A 21,054-nucleotide genomic window follows, 5' to 3' on the forward strand; every position below is an offset into this window, starting at 1 on the left:
AAAAATATCATTAAAAAAATGTTTCTAAAGAAATTCCTAAAAAAGATGCTAACTACTCACCACTCAGTATGCGTTGATAACCATTTTCGGAGCTCTTGTCAAACATAAAGCTGAGGGCACTCAACGAAGCACCCCATAACAAATTGAACACCTCCAAATCGTAGGCAGCATCTTGCACATATTTATAGCCGCCATCTGGGCCCACACCACGACGCAATAGCACCTTCCACAAGTAGTTCTCACGCACCAGACCCGTTTGCTCAGCGGGCATGACAATTTCTTCATTTCTGCACAACAAAAATTATTAGAGTAAATGGAAATTCAACAAAAAATGTATGAAACACGCACTTGATTGCATTGAAGACGTTCGAAAGCATCTCCTGATCAAAGTCCACACCACCATTCAAGCCACGCAGATTCTTGAGAAAGTCCTCCTGTGTCATGGGCACATTCAAACGCTTTGCATTCAAATTATGCTGATCCATATTCAACATAATAATGGCATAAGCTAAGCTAAAAGCAGCATCCGTATTGGCGAATGGCGCATTATTTTGTTTCTAAAAGTAAAATGAACAGAATGAATATAATTTTATTTAGCTAAATGTAAGCGGAACACACGCACATGCCAGTGATCGGCAAAATGTTCGAGTACGAGAAAGATAAGCGGCGCCTCGCCCGGCAAACGGAAAGTCTCCAAGTACAAACGCAACGCTTGATCCACGCGCAAGCCGGCAAAATCGAAGGAGTCGACGAAATTCATCAAAATCTTTGAATCCACATTCTTCTTCTTCGAGATGTACTCGCCAATCATCTTTTTGTCTAAACCGGGATTTTCGCGCAAGAACAGGGCCACCTCCATGGGATCCAGTTGCGCGCTTAGTATGCCGTGTTCCTGTAAATATAGTATGCCCTTATCGGGACGTTGATTGAACAACTCGGTGCCCTGTGTGAGCACACGCTTCTTCTGCTTGACATTAGCCAGGTATTCACGTGTCAAGCCGGCATTAGCTACTCCACCGGCGCCGAGGCGTAGACGTGATGAGCTATTAATGAATTTGGAGATATTCTCCACAACCGATTTGTTGTCTTCATTGTTGCTATCGATAATTATGCCCTCCAGCTCGGAATTATGACGTGAGTGGCGACCGGTAGTTGTTACTGCGCCTGTGCTGCCATCTTCGTTATTGACCAGCTTTGAGGCTATGCAATTTTTCTCAATATTCTCGATAACCGATGACAGCGTGTCCAGCGAGATGATGTGTGTGCTGTAGACAGCATTTGTAGCGGACAGTGTGTATTTGGAGAGCAAGTTAACCAGACCCTCAAACAGATCGGTGCAGTATAAATCGCAATCGTAATTTATATAGAGTTCGGAGACGAAGCCTGGTATGCGCCACAATTGTAGCAGATTGTCGAGTGCCAGCTCACGCATTTCATAAGGCGTTTTTGGGCTATCGCTCGCAATAATCTCGGATAGACGCTTGAGATAAGCTTCCAGCTGGAATTTCAAGTGGCCACGTAGCGATTCGAAGAGCAGAAAGCAGAGTTGTAAATCGGCGGCAAATATTGTGAGACGCTCGGAGTTCATTAACTGCAATGAAATAATAAAAAAAAAAATAGTAAACGCTGAATTTCTTCTATATTTAACTAATTTACAGCGAAAAGATTTCGGCACAGGTCATCCTTCACCAACTCCAGCAACGTATCGTATTTGCCGATGTTATCGGCGCCCACTTTAAATGCCACGGTAAGCAAACTCAAACCCATATGTATCATGGTGTCGGTATTTTGTTTGTCCAATGGATTGCACAGCAATATGAGGAAACGGAATAGTTCCTGTATGCAAGGCAAGCCATAAGGCAGCAGCGATGCCGTGCCCTCCGAGCCATCAAGCGAATTTTGTTGTGTAAAACGCACACCAACTGAATTTATATACTCACTGCTGCCACCACTATTCGACTGCAAGCAGTTCTCTTCACCTTCTACCAGCGTTGTTGATGTTAAGCTAGCGCCAGCATCAGCGGCCGGCTGTACAGCACCATTTAACGGTTGTGTTTGTGCAGCGCCTTCAACGACGTCTACATGCTCTTCGCAATGCTCGACATTTATAGATGGCTCTGTTGTTGTTGTTGCGCCATCAGCTTCAACAATGCCTTGTGTTGTTGTTGGCGTTTGTGTAATTTTTCCCTGCATATCGAGTATATTGCCCGCCGGTGTTGCTGGCGTTGTGGCTAAGGGTAGCGCTTTCGTGTGTGGCACCTGTAAATGTGGAGTTTGTGGATCTATCGCAGCAGTGGCTGATAGTTTACGTTCCGACTCGGGTTTTGCATTTTCACTACCACTTCTTGATAACGTATTGGCAGCTGTTGACGGCTGACCACTTTTGGATATTTTCTTGCGTTGTTTGTTTTTGTTCTGATCCATTGAGGTGGCTATCATTTGGAATTTGCGCAATACATTTGCGGTATTACGATCTTCGGAAAATTGTGGTAGGCGCATGAAGAGTAGATAAACCATATCTTTGAGCGCTTTTTTAGCATAGCGTCGCAAAAGTTCATTGAGTCGCGGTTCAAAGCAAATTTTAAAGCAACTGAGCATTACTTCGCACACTGCCTCGTTACTCAGCACCGAACCTTCGGGTGAACGCATAAGTGTGTGCAACACTTCAACGACACAAAAGAGTGTAACACCATCTGAAGACTGATCGGTTCCCATAAAGCGTGCATGCGTGACGGCATCAACGATATTCTCTACAGTTACAGCGAGATTGTTTGAGGTGGGATCTGGATGTATTAAATCAAAATATATTAGTGGCAATAATTATTTGTATAATAAAACAGGCGTACCGATTAAGCCGGATGAAAGAAATTCGTTGATCGCCTCTAGCGCCAGACTAGTGACAGCCCCCGTAGTCTCGTCGGTACGTATTACTTCCAAGAATGGCGCCAGAAATATATTGGGCTCTATTAGTCTTAAATCTTCCACATTTTTCAAGATTTCTTTAAGATTAACGAACATTTTCATCAAGCCATCCTTTTCTTCATCCTAAATATAGTTGAAACACGCAAAAAACAAACACCATTAAAATAAAACATATGTTCGTTACGTACATATATAGTATATGCAAATGTTTCCTCCTTACCACGTAAGCGGCGGAGTTCCAACGGGTGCCACGGCGCATCGCCGTCATAAGCGTGGACATCTGTTCGCGCACCACGAAGATTCCATTTCCGGGTAACGTCATTTTTTATAGAATCTTTTATGAACTGCTTACGATTTTCTTCTCAGCCAGGGAAATACCCGCAGTAGAAGTAACACACACAAGCACACTTCCTCTTTAACAATACAACTGGCGAGCCAAAGAATCGTTGTGGATAATATAATTCGTTCTATGCCTGTTGCTTTACAAAAATTGAGGCTTATTTAATCTTGAACATTGTGTATATCTACAGAAAAGTATTAATGAAAATATACAATTTTTCCACGCAGCCACGACAATTTTTACTCGATAGACAAATAAGTGATGACGTTTCGTTAAGAGTATTAAGTTGACAGCTGTTTATTGATGGATTGGTGTTCGAAATGGCAATGCTAATGTGAAGCCATGTTCTCACCACCAGCGGCATAACCAGTATTTAATTTTGGGAGAAACTTATTTGGATATAATTGGAATGTTTTGTTGATATTTATTTGTTTGGTTGTAAAAATTTAAGTAAATTATGTTTTTACAGATATAAATAAAATGTTCGCAAAAGTTTGCAACTGTTATACTTACATATGTTATGTTATATTAGCTCACAATGATTACAAGTGCACGAGTACGAAAATTGAGCCAATATTTTGCTGTTACTTTACACTCCATGCAACATAACAAAAAAAAATATAATTTTAAGAAAAAAAAATGTATTATCAACAAATTTTCGAAAATATAATATAATTTGTATTAATTCTGACGTTAGCTGCACTGACAGAGAAGTCTGGCAATATTCGGAAAAAAATGATAGATGAAAGCAGAATTTCATTTTCTACGTTGGAGTTTTCAATGAATTGTGCATATAAACGTGTGAAAAGTGAAAATATTTATAAAATATAGTTTTTTATTAATTAATTATTCCATCCCACGTCCCTACAAACATTTTCCCGTACGTGCTTTGACCAAACAGAGTCGCAGCTAAATTTTAAGGTGCGCTTTGGACACGCAATATGGGAAATTCTGACTCAAAATTAAACTTCCGCAAAGCTATCGTACAGCTCACGCAGAAAAACCAGAAAATTGATGACACTGACAATCAATTTTGGGACCAGTTTTGGTATGGACACCAAACAACGTTAGAAGACGTTTTTGCCTTGGTCACATCAGCAGAAATACGAAATATACGTAATGACAATCCGGCCAACTTGGCGACGTTGTGTTACAAGGCCGTTGAGAAGTTGGCCCTCGCAGTAGATAACAGTTGTCGCACGCATGTTGAACAGCAGTGTGTGCTTAATTGTGTGCGTTTATTAATACGAATTATACCGTATATTTTTGAAGATGAAAAATGGCGTGAGTTTTTCTGGAGTAGTCTGCCAACGCGAAATACGCCCACATCTGCCGATGCAATTGAAGTATTACGTGAAAATTCACCACGCCTTACTAGCACACAACCTGTGCCATTGGCACAATCTTTGATCAACGCTTTATGTGATTTGTTGTTTTGTCCTGATTTCACAGTGACCGCTACACGTCGTGCCGGACCGGATAAGGCGGAGGAGTTGGCTAATATTGATAGTTGTGAATACATTTGGGAAGCTGGTGTGGGTTTTGCGCATTCACCACCAAAAAATGCCAATATGGAAAAACGACGCACAGAAATTTTAAAACTTTTACTCACCTGTTTTTCGGAAACCATCTATAGTTTAACGGATGAACCTAACAGGTGGATCGCTTACTTTACCTCAGCTGATAATCGACATGCGCTACCACTCTTCACCTCACTGCTGAATACTGTGTGTGCTTACGATCCCGTCGGCTTAGGCGTACCCTATAATCATTTGCTATTTCAAGATACCACTGAACCGCTTGTGGAAGCTTGTCTGCAAATACTTATTGTAACTTTGGATCACGACATGATAATACATCAGCAGCAGCAATTAGAGTTGCGACGCCAAATGCAAGGTCTAACAACAAACACAACTACACCGCCTGCAGCCAACTCTTACGATGACGGTTTTGGTGATAATTTGTTTATTAATTATTTATCGCGCGTACATCGCGATGAGGATTTCCATTTCATACTGAAAGGCATAACGCGTTTGCTTAACAACCCACTACTACAGAATTACCTACCAAACTCAACAAAACGACTGCATTGTCATCAAGAGTTGCTTATACTGTTTTGGAAAGTATGCGACTTTAACAAGAAATTCCTCTACTTTGTTTTAAAGAGCTCTGATGTTTTGGATATACTTATACCAATATTGTACCATTTGAACTACTCACGCGCAGATCAATCCCGCGTGGGCCTCATGCATATTGGTGTTTTTATACTACTACTACTCTCAGGTAAATTCATCACCCTGTTGCTTTAATGGTGTATTAATTTGATTATAATTTTAGGTGAACGCAATTTTGGTGTACGCCTTAATAAACCCTACACCGCCACCGTACCCATGGATATACCAGTATTTACTGGTACCCACGCTGATCTTCTTATAACAGTTTTCCATAAGATTATAGCCACTGGTCATCAACGTTTGCAACCGCTATTTGACTGTCTACTCACCATACTGGTGAATGTATCGCCATATCTAAAGACATTGTCAATGGTTGCTAGCGTTAAGCTGTTGCATTTGTTAGAGGCTTTTAGCACGCCATGGTTTCTGCTGTCGGCGCCCAATAACCACCACTTAGTTTTCTTCTTATTGGAAATCTTCAATAACATAATCCAATACCAATTCGATGGTAATTCCAATTTGGTTTACACAATCATACGTAAACGACACGTATTTCATGCCATGGCAAATTTACCATCAGATATGGCTGGTATCGCGAAATGCTTAAGTGGGCGTAAGGTCGGTAAGTTCAGCATACCGCCTGTGCCACATTCAAATGCATCAGCGCATCTCGCCACATTGAGTGGTGGTCGTCAATTAGATGTCGATGTCGATGACGAGGAATGTGAATCCGAGAGTGAGTCTCACGATAAACAAAGCGAAGCACAAGGCGAAGGAAATGTATTGGCAGCATTACCCGCTGAACCGGGTACTTTAAAGACATCTTTGCTGGAAACGCCTGCCATTAATCAAATGACAGAACGCGAGGCTGCTCATCCTAGCAACGAAGACTCACAAACACCCACCGTCGATGGTACCTCAGACATTACACAGTTCGAGCAAACAGGCAATCGCACGCCAACTAGTCTAAATCGTAATGATATTGCGCGTCGCAGCAATACATCGCTCAATTCAACCGATAGCAATTCCATATCGAAAGAGCATCAAACACGCCTATCGGTGGCCACACGTGGCAGCATACGTATGGTGCCGAATGCAACGGGCGATCACTGGACACCTACACCAGAATGGATTGTATCATGGCGATCAAAGTTACCTCTGCAAACTATTATGCGTTTGCTACAGGTGCTCGTACCGCAGGTGGAGAAGATATGTATCGACAAGGGTTTAACTGATGAGTCGGAAATATTGAAATTTTTGCAACACGGTACACTGGTAGGTTTGCTACCAGTACCGCACCCAATACTGATTAGAAAATATCAGGCGAATGCTGGCACAACCGCCTGGTTTCGTACATACATTTGGGGCGTTATATATTTGCGCAATGTGGGACCGTCTATATGGTATGACACGGATGTGAAACTTTTCGAAATTCAGCGGGTATAAATTTACTATTAGCGAACGTCTACAACTATTTAAAGGTGCAATTGGCCTAACAGCTGTTATTATTGTTTTGTTTATTTTGCTTTGATATATAAAATATGCATTCCAAAAATGCTTGAGCTAGAGGGAAGCGTCTTTGGTAATTATTATTTATTAGTATTTTAACTATATTATGCCTGAAAGTTTTAAAAATGTCCTTTTATATTTTAAGAAATTATTTTAAAGCTTTATAGTGTGTATTAAGTGTCTAATTAAATAATTCCTTAAAACTAAAGTTTGTATATAAGAAAAAATGACAATTTCATATAAGTTTATAATATTATTAAGCTGATTGAATGAGGAAGAAATCTCTTCATAGAAGCTAGCGCTAGATGCGTTTTTAATTTGTTTCATATTCTTTATTTGTTTATTTACTTTTGTTTAAAACAAAGTTAAAGTATACAACAAAAAAGAAATTTAAATGTTAATTTAGAAAAATTATATTTGCAATACACATATTGAATTTATACTAAAGTTAAAACTTACATATATATACATAATGCAAAATGTAGTTCACGTATAACCTATAAACAATTTAAAATATGCAGTTCCCTACTAAATATATACGTACATACATATACACTAAAATATCTACAATGCAAATGAAAACCCAATAACTAACGAATAAATCAAGATTTTCTGCAAATTTGAAAAAAAAAACTTCAAACTTGTCTCATTATCAAAAGAAATCAGTTAAATACATGGTGGTTATAATAACTTTTAATTTTATGCTTTTAACCACTAATTTTTATATCATTCTAATATGTCAAAAACGCAATCGCAACACAATTTATCGATGTTTGTTATCGATAAAAAAATACTGTGCCATCATATGAACCGTTTTGACAGCTGTTTTCAATAGCTGTTAGTTGAAAGGAAATTAAGAAACAAAAACAAAAGTGAAAATCAAAAATCTATCGCGAATTTTCGCCTCAAAAAATATTTTCTTAAAAAATGAATCTGCTGCTACAGAGATCCACAAGAACCTTACTCTATACATTTGTTCAACAAAATGTGCAATTAGCAAGTTTTGTGCGTACTAAAAAAACAGATGCCTCAAATCCAGTCAGTAGTGGAGTTGCGCAGCAACATATCACGAATCCTTTGTCCAAAATAACACTTGTGCAACCCAATCAAAGTATGACAGTGACAACATTTAAGGAGGCACAAAAATTGGCCAAACGTCGTGAGCTGCATTTGGTCAAACAACAGGATTTCGATACAAAAACCCAACGCGCTGTTTACAAGTAATCATATATACATGCATATATACAAAAATAACTGTAATCCACCAATTGTATCAATATCTACTTATAGGCTGGTTACCGCTGCCGAAATGCTTTCCGAGGATGTGGATGAAAGCACAATAGACAAGAAGAACAGGTAATTTATACGACTATACTAATTATATACTCGTACGTATACTAAAACCAGTACTTGCATTTTCTTTATCCTACAGCACCGAGAAGAAATCTGAAAAATCTCTCACACTTGGTTCGCGCATAACCGAACATGATTTGGCGTCACGTTTGAAACATATATCCAAATGGTTGGCGAAAAATCACGAAGTTTGCGTACTCATACAAGGCAGTCCCGATGATATGGGTAAATGTGAGCGTATATTGAAAACTATTGAACAAAGCGTTAAGGAACCGGAAAATATTGGACGCATTGTACAGAAACGCATCAAGGGTTCGCATATCAAATTTAATATTTTACCCGTACCCAAGCCAACAGGAAAAACAGTGACGCAATCATGACAAGTAATGCCCGTGCTTCGGAGCAAAATATTAACCGGTGCACGGTGCTATTCCACGCAGCTACTTACGCAGCGTGCAGCGCAAATAACGCAAGACTTTACAAATACTAAAAGTCTTAGTTCTTCATTTAGTGATGAAAACAAAAAGCCAGTTATTGTGTTCGGTATTTTCACGGTTATGCTATTAGTTTCGAAATATTTCTATTGGTTCAAGTTGAAGAAAAGCAGAAAAGCGCAAAGATAGAACGGAAAGTGGGTCTTCAGTTCAGTTCTGACATAGTTATTGAAAACGCTTGCATAATTTTAATTTGAAAAGAATGTTTAATGTTATGTTTTTAACCTCAAAATTGTAAATTGCTTTAAGTTCAAGGAAAGTAAATATAAAATAAGCATATGTATGTCTATGTTATGTAATGTGTGTTACTTGAATTGTGGAGATGCCTGGGAAATTTGAGAATAAATAAATATTACAAACGGACCAACGAAAAAATATATCAAGGAACTGAATCTCAAGGATAAGTTCCATCCCAAAATTGATGACAATTAACTCGAAAATAATTTTTTAAAATGAATTTTCTTGGAAAATCCTTTCCGTATTAAAATAAAAACCAATTGCTTTTCGATTTTTGGCTGAACCACGTCTGTGACTGCCGTTAATTATTAACGAAACATAAATATTCGAAAAATACTCAATTTGAAAATTAGCTAATGTATCAAAAACAAAAATCCTTACAGCTACAACAAGTTGAAATAATGATGTCTTAAGTAATACCTAAATATCTAGATTTTTGTTTCAACGCGTTTGGTTTGTAACAGCTCTGTTTTTGCTTGCGACGCAATAAGAATTGACTTCCCGGCGGGCGACACGTCGCTTCACACGCTTCTAAGGTGGTGAATTTATTTTTATTCCTATCACACTTATCCGCGGTGAAGAGCATGCACATGTCTTCGCAATAATTGTAGAACCAGTAATTTTTCAAGGCTATTTTTTGTGGACAGTTATACACCTTGATTGATTGCAGACAATAATATGGTATTTTAGCCTGCTTATTGTCGGATTCTTCGTCATCAACCGGATTTCCGCGTGCATTAGAACGGCGGTTGCTACCACGCCATTTCGATCTGCCAAAATAATCTTCTTCCACTTGCTCCTCCTCCTCTTCCTCTTCCTCTTCATCATCATCATCATCCTCTTCATCTATTTCCTGATTTCGTCTGTTGCCACGACCACTATAGCGATTGCTGTTACCAAATCGACTTGGCGGTCGGTTGCCAGTATTTTCATCTTCATTGGGATCAACTTCTGCAACTGCACGAAATTCATTAGAAGCACCTTTACGGCGTCCTCCTACATTATAACGGTTGTTGTAACCATAACGATTGCCATAAGTATTCGGTTCCTTATTAACATCTTCATCTTCTTCAGCTGCATCTTGCGCGCCTTCTGCCTCGTCCTCTTCTTCTTGCGCTTCTTCGGCCTCCTCATTCTCGTCATTATTTTCACTTTCTTGCTCCTCTGCATTGCTGGGTCTCATGTAGCCGTAACGATTACGTCCACGTCCTGCTTGCCTGTTACTAAATCCTGGTCTTGCTGGTTTTTCTTGTGCTTCCTCCACTTCATTTTCAGCTATTTTCTCATCGTCCTGGTCATCCTCGTTCTCCGTCTCAGCTTCAGTGTCACCTTCGTTTTCCTCCCCCTCCTCCGTTTCGCCTTTTGCTTCATCGTTGCCTTCATCCAACTCCTCCACTTTCTCTACTTTTTCAAAGTCATATTCGCCATACCTGTCGCGTTCTCGCATTCGATTTAATCGTCTTTCGGCACGGCCACATTCTTCACCCATACATGTGCGATCTTGTCGTGCCTCCACCTCACACTTGAAAATTTTGGCCAAATCCGGTTGTTTATAAACGCGCGTACGAAATTGCCTACCCTCACCACATTTAGTTGTGCACTCGGTCCATGCAGTCCAAGGGTGTGTGAAACATTCACGCGGCACGTCCACATTGTTGGCTGTAAGTATTTAAAATAAAAGTTATTCGAATACTGATTTTCCAAAATCTATGCACAAACTTACATTCCTCATCCTCACACAAACGTTCATAAAGTCGTTGACGTTTAATCTCTAATATCGCTAAAGGTTTCATTTTTCCGCCATTTTCGTCGAAAAATGGCGAGCGCGGATCATTGGGCAAATCGGAGCGCATACGTTGTATAACCGCAGCCGGAATTTGTGGCTGATCTGGCGACTAGAAGTGATAACTAAGCAGTCACATAAATATATCGTGAAATGTATATATGTTCGAGTTACCGTATAAGAAGGTCCCGCATCGGTGCCAACATCCCACGGATATAATGTTACAGTTTTCTGTTCAAGCCATGTGCAATTGCTCATGCAGAGCTCTAAGCCAGAGACACCGACAATCCAATCGGGTGATGGATCTATTTTAGAAGCTAATGACAGCAGATGATGTTGCGGATCTACACGTATGGAAGCCACAGATTGTCCGTTCAAGTTAGGAAAAGCCGGACCACGCGCCTTAATAATGGTGCGTATTTTGCCTTTCTACGCAGGACATAATATTATAAATACTCATTGACAAAACACAAATTCTCTTCAAGTACCTTAAAGTTATAACTGAATTCGCGCTCCAATGTTTGCGCCGCACCATGCTCCGCAAACTCTCTCATACCTTGACTGGCCAGTTGCCCATATTCCCAGAAGCGATAGTCCTCCGTATGCGATGAGCCTATAATGTCACTGAAACGTGTTATCCAACCTTTTGTAGGGAAATCTTTTGGATGGTGATTGCGCGACCAAGTGCCTTTGAAAGTGAGCTAAACAGAATTGTACCACTTAGTTCACAGTTTGAAACCTTCTGCACATTCACCTCATACTCACCTCATAGCGTGCCTCATCGCAGGCGCAACATTTATTTTGATTCTCACTCAGCGGCGCACTTTCCACTTCGTCTGTGCTTTCTTCACAAATGGCGCGCGTTAGGCCACCATCGTCCATGTACCAAACATCACGATGTTGCAACAGTGTGGTGCGTATCAGTATACAACCGCTGCCTGGTTTATCTGGCGCCACCCACATAACATCGATGCGCGTCTTCGGATTCGTATTTGTACTCTCCACCATATTTATACAATTGGGACTGTAGCGTGTCTCCACCGTATCTATCAATTCAAAGTGTCCAAGATCTTGTGTATAACCTGGGTTGCCATCTTCACTCTCTAACGCAAGTTTGAAGCTAATAAAGCGCAGACCACTGTAGGCTTGGATCGTGACTGTGTGTTGGTGGGAAGTTAGAAAAGAGAAGAAAGTGTAAGTTTAAAATGATTTTTCGTGCTAATTGGAGTTGCTGAGGAAACACAATTCGACGGAATTGCATGACCATCACATAGCAAGTGCAGGGAAGTAAGCTTAAAAGAGACGCTGGAGCACGTCTTCTGCTTATATTCGACCTTATCTAGAACTCGGCTTAGATATCTAAACGGACGGAAAAAAGTATCAGAATTCGAGTCTCTATTAAACTTTGATGTCTTGCACGTCGTAAACTTCAGCTCGTATTATGAATAAATCTCCAGCTGGCATTATTTGATATTAATTATAGTTTCTGAGGAATTAGATTTCCACGGAGTTTCATTCACACCACATAAAAAGTGAAGGAAGTAGTATTGGGCGAGACTCTGGAGCACTGGAACACTGGAGCTTCTACTAAGTGTAAGCTAACCTAACATTCGTTCACCTCAGCGAGTTGCTTGTCTCTGCAATGCATCGAACAATTATCAATTTATCAACAGAAAGTTGATAAAGTTGCGTAGCAACCCAACAAATAGCCCTCTGCAAAGTTTGAAATAAAGTATTCAGTTCAAGGGTTACATGAACTCGGCAGATGAAGTTCCAAACAAAAGCCTTGACCAGAGTTTCCGACTCGGAATGTGATTTACCTTTACGGTAACCATCTTCCCGCTGACGTCCTTTCAAGCTTAGGTCGGATGGAATTCTTTAGCTTCAAAGGAGGTCAGCGGCAAGATCTAGAAGTAAAGATACTTCATGTCTATTTGCGGACTAGGAATTTGATTTCCCTTTACGGCAAAGCATGTAGGTACTATCCCATTTCAGCTTGAGGGAAGAACGATGAGCAGTTCTAGATATAAAGGTGCTTAATTTCTCTTGGCAGTTGGAACCCGTTTCAAGTAAAAAGCTGCATAGGAAAATAGAACTAAAAATTTGGGAATTCAGAGCAAAATCTACGAGGCATTTAAAGCGGCACTTAACAATACAAAGTTCTAGAAAACACTTTGTTTATAAACAAAAAATCCGCGTCACAAAATACATATAGTATATGTATACATTCGGATGTAAATATATAAGTTTGTTTGTAATCAAAGGAATTGATTAAGCGCCCTTGATTTTTCTGGGGTGTCAAAAGTATAGTAATTAATTTATTACCTCATCTTAAGTGTGTAAGAAAGTACGAATGTACGGAACTTTATTTATTTAGTTTGCTATACGAGGGTAGTTGGATAAGTCTGCATTTTTTTCGGACCAAATCACTTTATACCGTTTTTGTTCTGTTCATTATTAAAGTCCTTAGGAAGAACCTTCATTGCAAAGCAGGCTGAAATTTCACGTTGTTATACTGAAAGTATTCTATTCCTTTCTCCAAATCTGGTCGTCCTGTAGTTCTAAGGTTCTTATTCCAACAAATATGTTGGAACGCTTGTTAGTGGTGCCCGATATCGATCTTTTAAGAATGAGCTCGTAAGATTAAGCTCATAGCTGAGTTACACAAAATTAGTGTCATCAACTGAACTGTGATGGCTACCATCTGGAATGACTCTAACACTTTCCTTTTTGAAGTATATCGGTGAAATGCAGGTCGAATGACAGTTCCCTGGCTATTCGAACATAAATAAATTTCCATAAGCCATTTTTTTACGATTTTTGGAGAGAAAAGTTCTCGGGTAGACTTTGCTCATTGGCTACCGTGAGTATCGCATTCGATGAACGATGAGCTGTATGAGATATACGGCGACATTGACATAAGAGACAGCGGTTACGTTGGGTAGTTCAAGTCGTCCGAATGGACGAAAACACTCCAGCTGTGAAAGTATTCGACGCAGTACCCACCGCGGGAAGCAAAAGGAAGAGTAAGACCTCAATTCGGTTAGAAAGACCAGGTGGAGAAGGGCCTGGCTAAACTTAAAATGTCCAATTGAGCGCCAAACTGCTGTTGTAAACTCGGCTCTCCGTCAATAAGTAAGAAGCCAGGTCTTAAAGACAAAGCAAACTGTTGTTTTTAAGTATTCTTTCGTTAGAAGCAATTTTTCTCTGGGTAATTCAAAAAACCAATAACCTATCGCGCCACGCTCGTATTTCGTACAGCCTTCTAACAAATTATATAGTATAAAATAAGCGGTGTCTACGCTAGCCAATTCCAGTAAGCGCTTGATAAGCCAGACTTTATACTCCAACAACACTTAGCAACTGTTTTGAAATTCATAACGGTGCATATACATATTATAGAATATTGTTTTGCCGTTGGCGAGCTTTCTATTCCGCAATTTTCAAGTTCACGGTTCGTCCAATCAACTCTGATAATGTCAAAGCCGAATTTCAATACACACACACACACCCATTATTGATTTTTTTTGCTAAAAACGCACGACTTCACCGGATATTCGGCAAACACTTCTACCAACGACACTCACCGTTATAGGTTTGTCCCAAAATATAGGTTTGCGGATTGCCACTAATTGTGACTAAAAAGTTCTCATCTACCGGCGATTTGTTTGTATTTGTATTCGTCGGATAACGGCTACATATTATCGCCACCGACTGCCTGACGGCTATAAGTAACAGTACGTAAATGGCTTGGAGCCACAGCATTTTCACTAAAACTGTTGTTTATGCGATCGATTTGAAAAGTAAACTGAACGGCTCGGATGCTGCTGAGAGCGCTTCAAGTGAAGATTGTGTTTTTTGCAAAAACAAATGGTGATAAGTACACAGTGTGGGTCACTAAAATGAGGACCAAAATTATATTAGAAGAGTTGATTAGTATTCAAAAGCATCTGAAACTTTACTAGTTCTGAAGGAAGGTCGCTGGAAGTCATATTATCCACAATCAAGTCTCGGTACTAGATTATGCCGAGTCTGACTTGATGACACCATACATTTCATTACGAGGTTCTCTACATTTTGAAATAAAAAACACGGAAACGGATTTATGGGGTATGTTTATTATCATTTAAAAAGAAAAAACTTTCTTGTCATTTATTTTTTGAAGATTACCTCTTTTAAATGTTGAACGTGGCAATGTCTCAGGTGTTCCATCCGTTGGGTTCAATTTCTATGACTCGTTCGAGCATTTCGACTGGTAACTGGCGAATGACATGCGTGATGTTTTGTTCCAAGGCCTGAATCGAAGCGGTCTTGTTCGGATAGACTTTAGACATTACATATTCCCATAGAAAAAAGTCACAAAACGTGAAATTATCTGCTCATCGAAGTGTTCTCTCAATAAATCAGCGTTCGTTAGAGCAGAGGTACGCGATTAAATTGTGTGTGAAACTCGATAAATCTGAGACAGGCTTACCCAGATGTTGCTTTGGCAAGAAGTGATGTGTTTCGGTGGCGATATGCCTTTTTAGAGGGTCGGAAAGTGGTCGCTGATGAATGCCGGAAGAATGAGAAAATTCAAAGTGAAAACGACAGTCATTGCCTTTTTTGACATCAAAGGTAACCTCCACCATGAATTTATTGTCCTCAAGAGACTCAAACGAAGGGTCAATCGGGTCCGACGAGACATCGCAGCCGATTGAAAATTGCACCACGACTTACAGCTCAAATGTGGCACCCTCGGACTTTTTTTGTTTCCTTGCCTGAAAAGGCCGATGAAAGGGGAGCCAATCAGCATGCACCTCGGCTCTCAAGGCTATTCCAAATAATGCCTTCCGTGACGCCTTCAATACTTGAAAATCGCCCTGGCAGCGCTGCTTCGACGCAGAAGGAGCCTATTTTGAAAGTTTTTAAAGTATTGTAACCATTGCTTCAATAAATTTTTTTTTAATCAACTACTACTTTCCGGACAAACCCTGTACGTCTCCTCATAATTTTCAGACGTCTGCAACTCCTGGCTCCATGTGTGCTCTACAGACCTCTTCAGTATTTTTACGTAGTTTATGCCCTACCCAGCAAATTGTCTCCGTTTGATTCTTAGCTGTAAAAGTAGTTCACTGGTTTTTCTTTCAGTAGATCATAATTGTATATGATACGAGGCAGAATCTTTTAGATTAATGCCTTTATGAGATGAAAGAAGCGTAGTATTTTGAGCTCATGGATCATGCTTGCTTTTATAAGGTCAAAGAATCACGTAAAACAGAAAGAAGAGGCTACTTGAATGACCCTGCTTACACATAAGGAAACTTGTATGTCGTGAAACCATTTTAGTTTTCATAGCATCTTCATTAATGACACAATCGATTCGACTTCTCTGCCCACCATTGTACTATTTAATCGAATCTCATAGAAAATAAGAGGGGCCAGTATTGCTGATAAGCCAATAGCTTGGCGGCGTATCAATGACTGGCGCCACTAAGCGGTAGTTTAAATCGAAGAATCAGAAAATAAAAAATAGATTTTTCGCGAAAAATGCTTATCTCAAACATGAGAAGTGAGCAAATTAAAACAAAAAAAAAAAAAAATAAATAAAATAAAAATAAACAACGAACGACTTTGGACACTTGCTGTATTTATTTATTTTTGAAAATGAATAAGAAACATCTTCAAAAAAAAATACCTTGCTAAAACACAAAACAATATATTTTTAACCAGCTAAAATTTTTACTCAAACGAGTAATTCTTTATATTGCCGACGTAATAATTTTGTTTACGTTTGCGATTTTTACGTCCGCTTTTCTTCTTCGGTTTCCTTACCAACGATTCGGACTCACCAAATTGCCGACTCCAGCCATTGCCATTGCCATTATCCTCATCCCTACCCGGTTGGCTTAAATAGAGACTGTGCGGTAAGAGACAGGTACCCTCACATGCAGACAGTGTTCTGAATTTATTTTTATTTTCATCACAACCATCGGCGGTAAAAATTTGACATTCGCGTTCATCGGCGTCGTAGAACCAGTAATTACGGAAACCTAAATTACGGCGATCACAACGTGTCGTTCTTACAAAAGGTTTTTCAAAACAAAATCGTTGCAACACATCGTAATTGTTAGGATCACTGGCCCCCACAAGTATAGCTTTATGTCCATCCTCATCGTAAACTTCATGTAAATTTGAGTTGTTGTCTTCATCGTCGCCTTCGTTGTTATCGTACGAATCGTAGCCGGTTGCACCACCGCTATAACGATTTCGTTGGCGACCACGCACGAAACCACCACGATTGCCATATGGACGATCTTCAACTTCCTGCTCGGATTTATTGTCAATTTGCATATTATCATCTTCTACACCTTCAGCTACCCGATCGGAATCGTCGTTGTCACCCCAATCAGTTTGGCGTCCGTTGTAGTATGAATTTGTGCGTCTGTTAGAGAACTCCGGGCGACGACGTCCAAACAGTTCTGGCTGTGGCAGTCGATTAATATCGCCCTCACCATTTTCTTCTTCATCTTCTTCTTTGTTATCGTCAATCTCGTAATTCCGCTCTACATCTTCTACAGCTACGTTATCATTGTCATTTTCATTTTCATTGACGTCTTCATCGCGATCTTGTTGTGTTCGCCTCACACCACAGTCGCGCCCTTCACAGTCTCGCCGTTGCTCTAGCTCCACAGGATTGTCATTCTGAAAAGTCAGACATTATTTCAAAAATCTGATACTTGGCTGTGATATTTGCAAACAACTCACCAGACATTGTTCACGCTCATATGGATTGACATACTCACGACTACGTGTCATGTACCCACGCCCACACCGCCTTGAACATGCGCTCCACGCCGACCAAGGTGTCAATTCGCAACCACCGACAGCTTCACCGTCATCGGGCACTACGTCGACTGCACGGCATTGTTCGCCAACGCAGTTTTGTTCTTGTTCCATCTCGGCTTGACAACTGAAGCTTGTCGCCAAGTCGGGATCTTTATATGCGCGCGTACGGTATTGTTTACCGCGACCGCAACGTGTTGTACACTCACTCCAAGCGCTCCATGGGTGTGTTGCACATTCTAATGGCATTACTTTACCTGGTATTTGTAGAGAACAAGCAGTAAATATTGAAAACTTAGCTAGTTCAGAAACTAATTATGAGTTTTGACATACCCGAATCACATTCGCGTTCGTATAACTTCTTGCGGCGAACGTACAAAGTAGCCAGCGCTTTCATTGGTTTGCCAGTCTCCTCATAAAATGGCGAACGCTGATCATTCGGCGAGGTGGAAGTTATGCGACGCACCACGTCTGGTGGTTTTTGCGGCTGATCTGGCGACTGCAAACACCTTTTAACTGCAATTTGTGTCGACACATTGCAAATACCCACTTAAACTTACCATATAAGATGGACCAGCATCGGTGCCAATATCCCAAGGATATAAATTTAAAACTTTCTCATTAACCCAAGTGCAATTCTCCAAGCACAACTCCAAACCGGCAACGCCTAAAATCCAGTCCGGCGAAGGTTCAATTTTCGACACCAACGAGATGACATGATGTTGTCGATCGACGCGCACATTAGCTAGCGTTGTGCTGGCAGTATTTTGGCGATATATAATGCCCGGTGCCTTGATGATCGTGCGTACATCGCCGGACTGCAAAATAATTGTTCACTCATCTTACTTGTGATCTGTGATTACGAAGCGTTACCTTGATTTCCATTTCCAGCAGCCGTGTGGCGCCATGTTCCGCCATCTCTTGTAGACCACGGCTCGCGAGCTCACCATATTGCCAGAAACGGTAATCTGGCGTATGTGATGCACCAATGAGCTCACTGAAGCGTGTGCGCCAAGATTCTGCAGGGAAATTATGTGGATGTGTATTGCGACCCCATTTACGCTCCACAATCAGCTGAAAGTCAGAAAAAAGCAAGCACGTTTTGTTTAGTTCTTGTTTACAAGAGGCCAGTTTGAGCGCAATGCGCGCTCTCAACTCGCGTGTTCACTGTATCACTGTTTAAGCTCTCTCGGAATTTACTATACGCTTGTTTATACTTTTTACTCCATCATTCACCCACCTCGTATTTTGCCTCGTCACACGCGCAACACACATCCAATGCCGGCGTTTGACTGTTCACTTCGTCAATCTCTTCCGCACAAATGCGTTTCGTAAGGAAACCGTCGTCCATATACCATACACTGCGATGTTGCAGCACCGCCGCTTTGATGAGTACACAACCGCCGTTTGGCGCCACCCAACCAACGCTGACACGTACTTTTGTATTCGCATTTGTGCTTTCGATCATATTCTCGCACAGCGTACTGAAACGCGTCTCGGCCTTGTCGATGATTTCAAAGTAGCCGACCGTATCGGGCGTAGGTTGTATATTATCATCTTCACTCTCCACAACCAGCGTGAAGCTGAGAAACTTGAGCGCGACATCAACAGATAAGCTAACTGAAATTATTATAGTTTAATTAAAATTTTTTTAGAAAATACCAAATTTGTGAATGAAGCTTGCACTCACTATTATAAGTCTGTCCTGGTATGAAGGTCTTTGGATTGCCTTGTATCAACACTTGAAAGTTCTCATCGACCGCAGAGCGTTCACCGGTGGCACCTTGCGGTCTGCGATCACAGATTTGCCATGAGTCGCGTATGATTACTAATACCAACAACAAATGCAACCACGTGAACATGACGCACACGTTTTCCACGCAGTCTCGTAACAGTTCTCGAATATTTACCGCAAAACCTACGCTCAGAAGTAACCAGAAACGGAAGTGAATTCGCAAATTCGCAATGTCGCTGCTTGTCTAAATTTTTTTTTGTTCCGTTCGTTGTGAAAGCGCTACAGTAAATGATGTTTGGCTGCGAATAGTGACTTGAGCTAGGTCCCAATTGTTGTGGTTGCGGAGAGCGCCCGTGTTGCGCGCTCTACCCCGTAACGCCTTCGGCCAACGTCGAGTTGTGTGTTGACGAAAAACATTTATTCTTTTTAGCTTTTAATTGTCCGGCAACCGAAATTGTGTCATCAGCTTATCACTTGTACAAAAAATTAATAGCATTTTTGCGTCTTTGGCGCCTTTAAGCTTACTCACGCAATTCCCTCTAGTAGACATTTGTATAAGTACGATGTTTATAAGTAATTAATAATAAAAACTATAAAAATATCGCCAAGTCTTAATCAATTTGCGGGCATGCGAACATATTTTCGGCATGCGTTATGATCAGCGGCTTAGCTTCAAAGGTAGCGGTTCTCCAACAGCGCTTGAAGTAATGTGAAATTTCAAATGACGAAGATTCTTTAGCGGGAATCTTTTTTAAAAAATTACAGGCATGCTTATCTTGATCTTGAAATCGGAAAGATTTTTCAGGTCAGTGATGTAAGACTTTTCTGCGAGAGAAAATTTCAATAAGTCGGTTAGTTTCCTCATCCGATTATAAGCTAAAGGTATCTTTAGAATATTAGCATTCACTATTGCCGAGTATATTGTGCATTAAAAATTGAAATGGTGGGTCACGGGTTCGAAAACTAGATAATACATATATCGTCTGAACAAAATATTGTCCAAATCAGGCGGAATCACTTTTTTTATTCTTCAACGCCGTGGTCCAGAAAATAATTTCGGATCACCGTAAAGTGAAGTCGTTCGAGATGACATTTACTTTAAACAGTTCAATTGAGCGTGTATCTCATATCTTTTAATTCGTGCCGCGTGAGCTCACTTTTGACCAAAAACAACGACGAGTTGATGATTCGGAACAGTGTTTGCAGATGTTTAAGCGTTATAAACCCGAGTTTTTACGTCGATATGTGACAGTGAACGAAACATGACGAGCTCATTTCACTCCGACATTCTTTCGACAGTGAAGTCCCACTCCAAAGCGTGTAGAAACGCAACAGGCATCTGTACTTTAGGATGCGTATGGATTAATATAATACTCGTATTTATTGATTATCTTGAAAAATGAAAGATCATCAAGGACGGAATCGCCGTAAAACGGCGATTTGAAGAAAAAGAACTTACCGCGTCACAGGTCTGTGAAAATTATAGAAAAAATCCATGAATTGAGCTTCGTATTGTTTCCTGATCCACCGTATTTTCCAGCTCTGGCCAACAGCGACTATTTTCTGATCTTAGATCTCAAAAGAATGCTCGCTGAGAAGAAATTTTCGTCGAAAGAAGAAGTGATCACTGAAACTGAGCCCTATTTTAAAGCAAAAGACGAATTGTACTACAAAAATGGCAC

The 21,054-nt window shown here is 40.4% G+C and overlaps 5 protein-coding genes across 5 annotated transcripts in view; 2 read left to right on the plus strand and 3 right to left on the minus strand.

The window, feature by feature from the left end:
* LOC108972671 (Golgi-specific brefeldin A-resistance guanine nucleotide exchange factor 1) overlaps window positions 1-3,528 on the minus strand; it is a 12,665-nt gene extending 9,137 nt beyond the window's left edge. Inside the window, exons 1-6 of the mRNA XM_018939367.1 lie at window positions 3,143-3,528; window positions 2,847-3,045; window positions 1,657-2,783; window positions 623-1,591; window positions 349-557; window positions 61-287 (exon numbers count right to left, since the gene is read on the minus strand). Coding sequence (XP_018794912.1) covers window positions 61-287; window positions 349-557; window positions 623-1,591; window positions 1,657-2,783; window positions 2,847-3,045; window positions 3,143-3,244 — 2,833 coding nt within the window. The 5' untranslated portion in view covers window positions 3,245-3,528. The remainder of the gene's footprint in view (window positions 1-60; window positions 288-348; window positions 558-622; window positions 1,592-1,656; window positions 2,784-2,846; window positions 3,046-3,142) is intronic.
* A 484-nt stretch (window positions 3,529-4,012) lies between these two features.
* LOC108972666 (protein HID1) lies at window positions 4,013-7,569 on the plus strand. Its single transcript, XM_018939357.1, has 2 exons — window positions 4,013-5,545; window positions 5,600-7,569. The coding sequence occupies exons 1-2, from the start codon at window positions 4,204-4,206 to the stop codon at window positions 6,880-6,882; spliced, it is 2,625 nt and encodes an 874-aa protein (XP_018794902.1). The 5' UTR covers window positions 4,013-4,203; the 3' UTR covers window positions 6,883-7,569.
* A 230-nt stretch (window positions 7,570-7,799) lies between these two features.
* LOC108972674 lies at window positions 7,800-9,086 on the plus strand. The gene is made up of 3 exons (XM_018939371.1): window positions 7,800-8,165; window positions 8,236-8,301; window positions 8,378-9,086. Exons 1-3 carry the CDS (start codon window positions 7,873-7,875, stop codon window positions 8,676-8,678), a joined length of 660 nt encoding a protein of 219 aa, XP_018794916.1. The 5' UTR covers window positions 7,800-7,872; the 3' UTR covers window positions 8,679-9,086.
* A 213-nt stretch (window positions 9,087-9,299) lies between these two features.
* On the minus strand, window positions 9,300-14,603 carry LOC108972673 (spondin-1). Its single transcript, XM_018939369.1, has 6 exons — window positions 14,400-14,603; window positions 11,578-11,969; window positions 11,301-11,513; window positions 10,987-11,241; window positions 10,753-10,924; window positions 9,300-10,688 (listed from the first exon to the last, which is right to left on the minus strand). The coding sequence occupies exons 1-6, from the start codon at window positions 14,575-14,577 to the stop codon at window positions 9,439-9,441; spliced, it is 2,460 nt and encodes an 819-aa protein (XP_018794914.1). The 5' UTR covers window positions 14,578-14,603; the 3' UTR covers window positions 9,300-9,438.
* Window positions 14,604-16,499: 1,896 nt separating this feature from the next.
* Window positions 16,500-19,645, minus strand: LOC108972672 (spondin-1). Its single transcript, XM_018939368.1, has 7 exons — window positions 19,328-19,645; window positions 18,878-19,257; window positions 18,511-18,711; window positions 18,198-18,455; window positions 17,971-18,136; window positions 17,560-17,894; window positions 16,500-17,496 (listed from the first exon to the last, which is right to left on the minus strand). The coding sequence occupies exons 1-7, from the start codon at window positions 19,497-19,499 to the stop codon at window positions 16,534-16,536; spliced, it is 2,475 nt and encodes an 824-aa protein (XP_018794913.1). The 5' UTR covers window positions 19,500-19,645; the 3' UTR covers window positions 16,500-16,533.
* Between the last annotated feature and the right edge of the window lie 1,409 nt (window positions 19,646-21,054).

Source organism: Bactrocera latifrons, unplaced genomic scaffold (genome assembly GCF_001853355.1).
Source record: "Bactrocera latifrons isolate USDA-ARS-PBARC rearing strain unplaced genomic scaffold, ASM185335v1 scaffold_413, whole genome shotgun sequence".
NCBI lineage: Eukaryota > Metazoa > Arthropoda > Insecta > Diptera > Tephritidae > Bactrocera > Bactrocera latifrons.